This window comes from Lipotes vexillifer, unplaced genomic scaffold (assembly GCF_000442215.2).
Source record: "Lipotes vexillifer unplaced genomic scaffold, Lipotes_vexillifer_v1.1 scaffold753, whole genome shotgun sequence".
Taxonomy (NCBI): Eukaryota; Metazoa; Chordata; class Mammalia; order Artiodactyla; family Lipotidae; genus Lipotes; species Lipotes vexillifer.
In genome coordinates, this window is record NW_006783618.1 from 1,945,389 (window position 1) to 1,957,235 (window position 11,847).

The 11,847-nt window shown below is 56.4% G+C and overlaps 1 protein-coding gene across 1 annotated transcript in view; it reads left to right on the forward strand.

Annotated features, from left to right (window-relative positions):
• The window catches only part of DSCAML1 (DS cell adhesion molecule like 1), a 352,214-nt gene that overhangs the window by 253,979 nt on the left and 86,388 nt on the right, over nucleotides 1-11,847 (forward strand). Inside the window, exons 6-8 of the mRNA XM_007456333.1 lie at nucleotides 2,805-3,080; nucleotides 5,362-5,658; nucleotides 7,605-7,877. Coding sequence (XP_007456395.1) covers nucleotides 2,805-3,080; nucleotides 5,362-5,658; nucleotides 7,605-7,877 — 846 coding nt within the window. The remainder of the gene's footprint in view (nucleotides 1-2,804; nucleotides 3,081-5,361; nucleotides 5,659-7,604; nucleotides 7,878-11,847) is intronic.

An 11,847-nucleotide genomic window follows, 5' to 3' on the forward strand; every position in this document is an offset into this window, starting at 1 on the left:
GGGAAAGAACCCTGGAGGGGGATTTATGAGACTCAGGGGCATCCTTTGCCCCCCCGCCCGCCATCCCTCCCTCGAGTTCCCTGCTCTCGGGGCTGCAGGGAGGATGTTGGCAGCAGTGGGGCTGACATTTAGAGATTTGGAGACCCAGGATTGTGGGATCTCACCCCTGTGGGGCAGCAATAGCCTGAGTCCTTGAACTTTGCACCCGAGGGCATTGTGAGGGATTCGGCCTGGGCAGCAGAAAGAGGCCGTCCAGAGGTGATCCCATCCCCATCCTACAGAAAGGGCCGCTCTGCCGTTAAGATTGACCAAAGATGCTCTCCGCCCAGCTCACCACTTATCTCATGAGCACAGAGCTGCAGGTCTGCGGACCCTCAGGTGGACCAGAGAACCACACAGAGCCCACCCCCTCCTGGCCTTCCGGGCCTGCTGTCCTGTCGCCCTCAGCCCAGATATGGGCCCAGTGTCCTCCCCATAGTCAAGGGGGTCTTGGCAGTTGGAGCACATTTATCTGCAGTGTGGGGGAGAGACCCGCCCTCTGCGAATTCACTGTGAAGCTGGAAGAGCAGGAACAGCCCTAAGAAATGCTCTGGGAGCAGCAGTTCATAATACAAATGCTTAGGTTACAATGCTGAATGCTTGGGGGGAAGGGGCGGTCCTCTCGTATAGGCAAACCCTGGACCGCGGAGTAGGCAGGTAGAAGGACCAGAATTAGTACCCTCTTGACCTAACCACTGTCCGAAATTGTTTGGTCTAGAATTACCTTCAACCCCTCCTGCTACACACACACACACACACACACACACACACACACACACACACACACACACTCACACTCACATTCATATTCATACACACACACTCTCTCAGGGAACAGGTCAGGAAGGCCACGTACCCCCAAATCCTTGGAAAATTAGCAAACCTAACTCTGAGTAATTTTGTGTTCAGAGCTCCTGCCTCAGGACAGACAGGCAGGCAGGTACTCACACACACACACACACACACACACACACAGGCAGATGTGTTGAAAGTTCATATGCCCACCTCCCCATACACACGTGCACACATATGGTGCCCGTATACACTCACAGATACACACATTCCCCCACGTAACACACTCTCATCCTAGAGCACGCACACAGACACACAATAAGTAACTGCCTACAGCTGTGTGCACGCACCGCCTGCCCCTGCCCCTGCCCCTGAGTGGAAGGGTACACCTCATTCTCCTCTGAGACAGCTCCCCACCCTCTCCCACACTGGGCTTGACTGGACAGCCAGGTTCAAAGGGAAGTGACTTGGCTTTTCTCTGTCTTCCATCCTTGTGATAGCTCCTCTCTGCCAGGTTCATGGAGAGGAAAGCAATGCTTTCCATACTCCGCATCATTCTGCCCCCAAGCCTCCCACGCATCCTAGCCCGTGCAGGGGCAGTGAGGAGAGAGCAGCTGGCTGGCAGGGCCCTGAGAGCCCTGGCTGGTGACTGGGACAAGCAGGATGCCACCTGCGTCGTGTTGCACTGACATTTCCTGGACAGCAGGCAGAGGCTCTGGGAGTGAGTAGGGAGAGCACAGTGTGAACAGACTCGTGTGTGCTTTGACTGTGCCCCCCCAGACGTGCCTGCCGTGCCCCCATCTCCTGCAGGCTCCCTCGTTGGGGGTCCAAGGCTCCTGCAAGCCTCAAGCTCCTGTACAGAACCCCAAGCCCATGGAGATCAAGGGAGAGAGGCCAGCTTAGGAGTGGTAACCAGCCAGCCAGCCAGTCAAGCAATAAACTTGACTCAGACAGCAGTAGTGATATAAAGATGAGGGACACCGCCCTGCCTTCAAGTGGCTCAGAGTCCAGAGGGAGAGATAGAAACAAAGTGGTGATTAGAAGACCATGACCTTAGTCTTGTGTTAGTTACACACAGGGAGCCCCAGAAGAGAGATCTTTAACCCAGCCTGGGAGGGGAGTGGTGTCCAGGAAGGCTTCCTGGAAGAGATGACACCTGAGTTCAATGTGCAGGATGAGTAGGAAGTAGGTAGAGGGGGCAAAGAGTGCTCTAGGTGAGACTCTGGGTGTGCAGGAACCACAGGCAGGCTGCTGGTCTAGACACTGCATTGCTGAGAAGGGCGCCAGGTCCCCAAGGGCCCTGACGGCCTTGAATGCCACGCTGAGTTTTTGGGCACCATGGAAGTTCTGAACAGGGCGGTGGCTGGCTGCAGCATGGAGAACCGATGGCGGGACACAAGGAAAAGGGGGCCAGGGAGAAGAGAGTACTGCATGGGTCCAGGCCAGGAGCTGCAGGCCTGCAGCAGGACAGGGGTGGTGAGGGTGAAGGGCAGGGGATTAACTGATGCATATAAAGGAAGTCAGACCAGCAGGAGGTAGCAAGTAGTTATCTGTATAAGTACAGGAGACAGGTGGCTCGGCCGCGGGTGCCTCCCTGGTTTCTAGGGTGGGTGACAGCGAGGACAGTGAACCACACGAGCTCCCATCCTCCTCACGAGCCAAAGGGAGCTTCCCAGCCCCGCCCAGCCAAAGGGCCCACATCAGGAAAGCACAGGCCATCAGAATAACAGACGTAGAGACATCTCCTGGCCTGACCCTGCCATTTAACAGATGAGCAAACTGAGGCCTAGAGAAAGGAATTCGCTCGTCCTGGTCCCCCCTGCTACAAGGAGTCTTGGAGACGGAATCAGGGCCTCCTGACTCCTGGGGCCTTTTGTGACCACAGCCCACCCCTAGCCACACTCCACTCACAGTGAGTCCTTTTCTTTTCTTCCCTGTTTTCCCTCGCCTCTCCCCTGCCTGGTCCGGCGCAGACCCTCTTCACGTGACCCTGACACCAAAGAAGCTGAAGACCGGCATTGGCAGCACGGTCATCCTCTCCTGCGCCCTGACAGGCTCCCCGGAGTTCACCATTCGCTGGTACCGCAACACCGAGCTGCTGCTGCCCAACGAGGCCATCTCCATCCGCGGGCTCAGCAACGAGACCCTGCTCATCACCTCGGCCCAGAAGAGCCACTCTGGGGCCTACCAGTGCTTTGCCACCCGCAAAGCCCAGACCGCCCAGGACTTCGCCATCATTGTGCTCGAGGGTGAGCGGGGGCCGCCGGGGCAGACGGGCAGGTTCAGGGCTCCTACAGCCCGGCCAGAGGCAGGCGGCATTCATCCAGCACTCACAGCACTCCAGGCAGATGCACTGTCTTATTTAATCCTCCCAAGGGCCCTGTGTGGAGATACTTTTTTTTTTTTTTTTTTTAAAAACCATTTTGCAGTTGAGGAAACCGAGGCTTCGGTCACTTGCCCAAGGTCACACAGCCCTGCTAAGGAAGAGGGCTGGGGTTTGAACTCAGGACTCTTAACCACCATTCTCTGTTGACTCTGCCCTTCAAAATTACCAGAACTTCACTATTAGAAGGGCCTTCAGTAGGGTCTCAAAGACTCTCGGTCTCCCAGAGGCTCTGGAAGGGTGCTGGAAACCTCTGGATTTTTGAATCCTCTCCCTGCCTGAGGTCTCTTCACAGCAGGCCCTGTTTCTTACCATGGGCCTGGCTTTCTACCTGCTTCTCTCTCCTTTTAAAGCTACCACCCCCGCAAGGTTCCTCACCCAGCACCTCTGTGTTTGGTTGTTCGGGTCGTTCACTACACAAGGTGCTCAACTAAGAGGGTGAGGATTGAAATCCAGCTTGCACTCCACTTACCAAGCCATGCATGCACCCACACTGGGCTGTGACCATGCAGAGGAGGCACCTTTTTCTTATTTTCACAAAGATGCAAGGGGGGTTAGCAGAGGCCCTATCCTTACCAACAAATTTAGTGGTTCCCCAGCTCCTCTGTTGCTCCCATAATCCTGTTCCTTCCAAGGATTTTTCACTGTGATAACAAAAACACCAAACCTAGGCAAACCCCACGGGTATCTGTCTCACTGTTACAGCCCAGGGGTCCTCATTCCTTGGCAAGTGGGGCATGAGAGCTGGGCATCCATCGAAACTAAGCCCTCATCCTTCACCCAGTGCCCAGCAAACTGCCTTCCTCAGCCCCTACCTCCTCTTGTCCTGCCCCATCCCTGGTCTCTCTTCCCAATGAGGAAACACATCAGCTGGGCACAGCCTAGTGTGAAATGGGTGCCTTTCATCTCAGGGGACCTCCTGGCTGAACTACTCCCCACCCAGGAGCAGACTACTCCCACCCAGTGCATTTTCTCTCTGAGGGCTACCCCTATGCCGTTGGTGGATCTTACAGGACAGCTGGTGCCCGCCAGTTCAGAGCTGGGATGTGGAGAATGAGGCTGGTGAGAGGGGCAATGAGCTGGAAGGGAGGGGAAGCCAGAGAGGGAGGGCTGGGGAGGGAGGCAGAGGAGAGGCCAAAGGCAGTGACCACACCAGGCAGTACCAGGCTCCACCAGGCACCAGGCTCTCCCCAGGTTGGAGATAAGGGTCTCCCTCAGAAATGGGGCCAGGGGCCGGCAGCCTGAGTTAACGTCAGCATTTTGGTGTGAAATGTGGGTGGGATGTAAAGTGCCATGTTACATTTTGCCTTGCTTTTTTTTTTTGTATGTTTGTTTTGGTGTTTGACTTTTTCAAGGATTTAGCACCTATTTTAATCCTTTACAGCAGTCCTGTGTGGAAGGATGGCCAGGGTTAATGATTACATCCCCCATGATCCATGGAGGAAGTGGGGCCCCAGGGGGTTACTTGTCCTGTCCGAGGTTATTCCATTAACCAAGACTTAAGCCCCAAAACAGACACCACCACCACCACTGCCCCTGGGCAGCTTGCATTTTAAGGCTCAAGCTTCAGGCTTTTGCTAACAGAGCTACAGCACCAGCACCCCTCCCACTCGAATCAGAGCTGGAATTGGACCGTTCAGGTCCTGGTTCCACATGTAGCTATAACCTCTGAGCCGCTATGGCTTTATTCAAAAAGGGAGAAGGAGGAGGCAGGAAAGGAAAAGTTGAGAGGAGCTGACATTTATTAAGCACTTACAAAGCGCTGTGTAAGCATCTTTAATTCATTAATTCATTTACTCCTCACATCATCTGTACCAGGAGGCTATATATCCAGGAGGATATAATCATCATCCCCATTATCTCCATCCTCCACAGAGGGGAGATGGAAAGATTCAGAGAGGTTAAGTAACTCGCCTAAAGACACAGAGCTAACAGGCAGTTGAGGGAGGATTCAAATCCAGGCGTCTTCATTCACATGCACTAAACAGGGTTTTGCGGATGGTACGTGAATCTTGGAAGTACGCGGAAGTGCTTTACCAGTGTTATGTCCTCTGCGTTGCCTCCTCCCCGTGACGAGGCGGGGTGGCCTGGTGGGATGGTCTCTCTGTGACTCGGTGACCCTTAAGGGGGCTCCTCGCTCCCTGCAGACGGCACGCCCCGCATCGTCTCATCCTTCAGCGAGAAGGTGGTCAACCCCGGGGAGCAGTTCTCACTGATGTGCGCAGCCAAGGGCGCCCCGCCCCCTACCGTCACCTGGGCCTTGGACGACGAGCCCATCGTGCGGGACGGAAGCCACCGCACCAGCCAGTACACCATGTCCGACGGCACCACCATCAGCCACATGAATGTCACGGGGCCCCAGATCCGCGACGGGGGCGTGTACCGGTGCACGGCACGGAACTCGGTGGGCAGTGCTGAATATCAGGCGCGAATAAACGTAAGAGGTGCCTGTCTACATTTAAATATCAGAATAGGCTTTTGAGTTCCTTTGCCATCTCTGTGGTTACCATTCTTCTTGTGGTGATTAGTACTTATTATCAATCGTCATTTTGATTTTAGTAGAGGTCTCCCTCCTCTCTCTCCCCGTTTCCCTGCCCTCCACAAGTCCCATCATCCATTCTTGTGTGTGTGTGTGTGTGTGTGTGTGTGTGTGTGTGTGTGTGTGTGTGTGTGTCTGGTACCGTTCTCCCCCTTTGCATTCCCATTCCCCATACCCCTTCACCCCTCCCACAATCCTGCCCCCCACCCCGTTCCTCCCCATCAGTCTCTCTGGCCCCAGGTACACTAAGCGCTCCACTGGCACCTACAGTCCCACCAGGGCCTTGCAAGGCCAGGGACAAGGAAGGGGAAGTGGGGCCAGGCTTGCCCTTTGATAGGGGTGTCCACCGAAGCTGTATCCCACTCCCACAATACTCCAGGAGGTGTAAGCAGCCAGGAGCCAGGGCACCAGCATCTCTCAGTCCACCCTCCCCTGACTACCCTCCAAGACCCCAGCCATCAAGAATAGGGGACTCAGGCTGGGTGAGGGTGCCCCAAGGCAAGCACCTTCAAAAGAGGGGGAAGGAGTCCTCAAGGTGACCATCCCCGTGCCTCAGGTCTCCGAGTTGCTGTGGTGAGAGCAGAGGATCCTCTGAAGCTCTTTGCAGCTCTGTGGCGTCAGATTGGTCCTCATCTGACCCAACCAGTGAGCCCTGACATGAGAGCAGAAGAGGCACAGGGGAGTGGGAGAGAAGGGGCACTGGACTAGGGGCACCGGTGGCTGTCATGGGCACGGGGAAGGGGAGCGGGGGGGTTCACGCTAAATTCACCTGTGCCAGGTGTCCGACCCCCCCCCATGAGAAATGTGGCCTCCCTTTGGCCGCCCTCCCACCCTCTCTGAACTGGAAGGGGACAGAGCTGCAGGGCTGTGGGAGATGCCCTGGTCCTGCCCCTCACCTACTGGGTGGGGAGCTGGAGGCCCAGAGTTTCATGTACGCACTCCAGCACTAACCCTGCATGGTGGCCTCTGAGCCCCCTTTGCAATTCCCACATAGCCATCCACCTACCTGACCCAGGTGACGACACTCCCTCCCCTCCGCCAGTGTGATCAGAGCCCCTCTTTATAGCCCCTTCTCAGGGGCCCACAAAACACATTTACCTGTTGACAGAAAATCATCCATTGAAGACCTTCTTATCGTCCTTTAAATAGTTAATGTATGTGAGATCCCTTTTGGTACAAGACCATTATGAGCAAATCAAATGAAAATAACAAAATCTCTACTTTTCCATTTTAACCCCCGAATCTCAACCTCCTCGTAAATGAGGACTCGCCCTCCCAAATCCCAGTAACTTCTTGGTGAGGCTTCAGCTCACTCATCTAGCCTATCCCGTTAGGGGAATGGAGTCTCGCCCTGGGCATGAATGAAACATGTCTGTTTGCAACTATTTGAAGATAGTAACAGTGAGTCCGGGAGAGACCACCGGTGCCCCCAGTTCCAACCTCTGCCTTTAGTCTTGTTTTTGTTTTTGTGGGGTTTTTTTTTTTTTTGCGGTACGCGGGCCTCTCACTGCTGTGGCCTCTCCCGTTGTGGAGCACAGGCTCCGGACGCACAGGCTCAGCGGCCATGGCTCACGGGCCCAGCCACTCCGCTGCATGTGGGATCTTCCCGGACCGGGGCACGAACCCGTGTCCCCTGCATCGGCAGGCGGACTCTCAACCACTGCGCCACCAGGGGAGCTCTCTGCCTTTAGTCTTATAAAAAAGGCCTCCCTCTCCCCCTGCCAAATTTCCCTCCCCTAAGAGTTTCCGAGTCCAAGCAACTGAGAAGAGCATCGCGGGGCAGCGCCCGGCCGTCCCTGGCTAACCGCGCCATCGCCCCTCCTCTCCCCCTCCCTCCCAACTCCTGCCCAGGCCCCCCCAGCATCCGGGCAATGAGGAACATCACAGCTGTCGCCGGGCGGGACACCCTTATCAACTGCAGGGTCATCGGCTACCCCTACTACTCCATCAAGTGGTATAAGGATGCCCTGCTGCTGCCCGACAACCACCGCCAGGTGGTGTTCGAGAACGGGACCCTCAAACTGACTGACGTGCAGAAGGGCATGGACGAAGGGGAGTACCTGTGCAGCGTCCTCATCCAGCCGCAGCTCTCCATCAGCCAGAGCGTCCACGTGGCCGTCAAAGGTAGGCCTCCCCCCACTGCCAGCCTGAACCGGAGCCCTCCTGGTCACCCAGCATTGTGGGCCACTCTTCAGCCAGCCACCCAGGCAGCAGCAGGCAGTCCTGAGGGAGTGGAAAGCCACGGAAGAGAGGGCTCCGGCCTGGAGTTTGGAAAAAAAGGGGGCAGCGTGGAAGATTGCTGGGGGCTGGGAGGGGGGAGATTGCAGGGGGCCCCTGCAAGAGGCCACGGGTACCTCTACATTCCAGTTCCTTCTGTGGGCTGCAAGTCACAGCAGCACTGGCCCCAGGGGCATGAGGGGTCAGTGGCACCTGGGCAAGAGGGCCCAGGTCAGAGGGGACAGGCTGTATTGTTCCCCTGATCTTAGCATGGAACCACCCAGCACTCAGCAGGGCCCATGAGAGACCAACAGGTAGGAGAGGGGCAGGAGTCGCAGAGCAGAAGCAGCAAGAGGCTGGGTGGAGGGTGCACATGCTGGGTGCCCTGACTCCCTGCCAGGGCTCAGACTGGCCGGCCGAGGCTGCTTTTATGAGATGGGCAAGGACCTTCCACCTGCTAATGCAGCTGGAGGCCTGGAGAGCACCGCCTGGTGCCTAAAATTCTTCTCCCTCCCAGGCCCGCCACGCTCACCTGGGTGAGGTCTGTGTTTTCTGCGGGGGCACCTAACACAGTGCCTGGTTCATGGCAGCCATTCAGTAAATGTCTGTGGATTAAACAAATGGATGCATATAAATGAGCAAATAAATGAATTCGCGACGAGACGACAGCTGTCCCCTGGGTTTAGGGGTTGTGCAGGGCTGTGAAGCTCCCTCCCAAACACATTCTTTGGAACTGACAGGCCTGGAGATTGTCTGGACGCTGGGTGAGAGCAGGGTGGCCTGGTCACCTAGGAGGCAGGATGGAGAGGTGGCGCCTGCCAGGCCTGGCTAAGGAGAGGTCAGTAAAAGCCAGGCAGCTGGGGTGGAAGGTCACTGGGTCAGTGGTGACCGTGTTGGGTAAGGGGCTTATGTCCCTTTCTGAAGAACCAGGACAGGCTCACGCATATCCCCAAGGGACAACATGGACCCGGAGAGGGGGCCAGCCTGTGCCCTAGGGCCCATGGGAAGGAAGAGAAAGCAGGGGGGTCTGGGCCTGCAAAGGGGCCCTGGCACAAGGGGAAGGCCCCAGGGGGCCCCAGACTCCTGAAGCAAGATGGAGTGGAGGCCTTGTGGACAGGAAGAGGGGAGTCTGGGGGAAGGAAAGATTTGGGGAGACAGATGCTGCCTCTGTTTTGGGCCCCTTCACGCGTGCGGTGAAGATGGGACCTCCCGGGGCAGATGTCAGGAGAACAGCTGGAGAAACGGAAGAGGCAGCAGCAAAACGTGCAATCGGTGCTTCACCCCTCTGCTCCTGTCACCAGGGCTCACTCTCATCGGCACACTGGGGCCGTGTCACATGCGCCCTTGTGCATCCACCACCTGTCACAGTGCCAGACAGTGTTTGTTTCTTGAGCTGAAACTGAGACATTAGTCTGGGTTGGAGGGACTTTCTGGGAAGCCTGGCTCTGAGCCTGAGAACTGGGGGGCGGGCTGTCTCTGTGGCCCATCTGCAGCCTGGGGAGGAGAGAGGAGACCCTAACAGCATCTGCCTCGAGGGCCCCCCCCACTGCTGCACCCCAGCCAGGCTGAGAGGCATCTTGGCCCCCCCTTTCAGGCTAAAACCTTTGCCCAGCCCAGGGACCTTGTGCTGGCGGGAACCTCACAGCCCCCAGGCCCCATCCCCAGCCTGCCTCCCGTTCCCAGCATCTCGGCGCGACCCGCCTATATCCATTTCTGTCACAAGCCGTGGACCGAGAGTTTACAGTGTAAACATCACATATTAAAACATCTAACCTTTGCTCTACTCCCTTCACCCTCCTGCACTAGCGAGCATTTGGCCGGGTTTGTTGCCTTAAAAAAATAAATAAATAACAAGTCTCCAGCGAGCCTCGGAGTATGCGGAACATCCTGAAAGCTGCCTCTGCTCATCAATTATTCAACCCCATTCAGGGAGCGATCAGTCCTAATGAATTGTATCTGATGCATTCCGTCTCAGCGACTCGCTGGGCCTGTTGTGATTGTGCTGAGCGACCATGTCTCCCAGCCCTGGGAGAGGGAAAGGGGCATGTGCGCGCGCGTGCGTGTGCGTGTGCGTGTGCGTGTGCGTGTGCGTGTGCGTGTGTGTGTGTGTGTGATCTCAGAGGGCAGAGCCCCTGCACTGGGCACATGTGGCTCCCGGCACACAGCACAAACTTGGAGTTCGAAAGCAGGGGCATATGTGTGTGTATAGTACACAGGCATGTGTGCACACATGGCCCCTTACCTATCCGCAGAGTCTGCAAATCCAGCCCCAGAAGGGCTATAGTCACTTGTTTTCTCTCCAGCCCGAGACGCAGCATTTGTATGAGGGCTCTGGGACCCCGTGCCCCTGCCTGTCCGAAAGCTTAAACCCATGATCACCGCGCTCTCCCAGTCTCCCTCTTCCTGCTTCATTAGAATGCACTTTTGCAGGAGAACCCATCAGAGCTGATTATGAGCATGCTGCTTGATTAGCTGTTGTGCTGTTCTAAGAGCTACTCAAGGAGAAGGGTGGAGGAGGTGCCCCTGGGCGTGGAAAGGGGCCCCGACTCTGGGGGAGAGAGGGACAGGGCCCAAGGGCAGCACTCTCCACCCCACTCCTGCTGCCTGGCTGGGACGTGCGTCCTACCCAGAGGATGAGAGCAGAGACCTGGAGTGTAGGAAAGGGCGAGTGGGGGCAGGACAGGGCACTAGAAGCTTGAGATTTGTTGGAAGTCCTACCTGCCATCTCTCTGTGAGGCCAAGAGCCCGCAGGCAGGGCGGGGCATAAACCCAGGCTGCTCCATGAGCTGGAAAAACCACGGTTGACTCCATTCCTTCTGAGACTGCTTGTCTTCTGATGAATTTTTCAAACACTGAGCTGAGGAGAGCAGAACACACCAGACACATATGCACATGCATGCACACACATGTGCAGAGACCTGTGTACATGAGTACACATGCATGGACGCACTGTACACATTGTATGCAATAGATACATGTTAGCCCGTCCACACTTGCACACATACACACATGCAGTTGCATATACACAAATGTTCCCTCTGTCTGTATCCTCCTGTGAAGCAACATTCCTGAGCCACAAAAGGTGGCTGCAGGTGCCACCATAGAAAATGTCACCTAAGTGAGCCTGTTGTGATCCAGCAAGGCAGGAGGGCCAAGGCGAGAGAGGGTGAGGATGCTTCGAGGGCTGCCTGGGCTTGGGTGCATGCGACACGGACTGGCAGGGGAGAGCCTGGCTGTGGAGAAGGCGCGTGCTTGTCTCTGGGCACCCAGAGAGATCCCTGGCAGGATGCCAAGAGGAGGGCCCAGAGATCCAAGCTAGATTTGGTGTCTTTAGGGCCCTCTGTAGCTGAAAAATGATATAGCATAAAAGCATCTCTGGGCGCACAGGCCGATTGTTTAATTAACTAAAAAGGCAGGGCTGCAAGTGGGGCTTCTTGGCTTTGGCTCAGTGAGGGAACATCTCCACCCGCGCATCTGAGCCTCCAGAGCCAAAACAAGGGCATGAGGTGCTTTCTGCCCATGCTCAGTAAGGCCAGGACCCGGAGGTAGTGCCAACACACACAGACACACACGCACGCACGCACACACGCACCCTCACTCCCTAGTGCCTGTACTCCTCATCCACACCCTTTCCTCCCTTGCTGCTCAGCAAGTCCCTGCCGTGTGCTTGGAGCCTTCGGGGAGGCCCCCTTCCACCCTAGAGAATGTGTTGGGGGTTTCTATGATCAGGGGGCTTAAGAGAGAGCCAACCCCCTGGCCAAAGGCCTGCCATTGGCACAGGTGGAGTTTTGGAAGGAACACACCAGAATCCAGAGGAAGGGGGCACGACAGGTTCCGCAGGGGCAGATTGCCAAATGGACCGGGGGGGGGGGGGGGG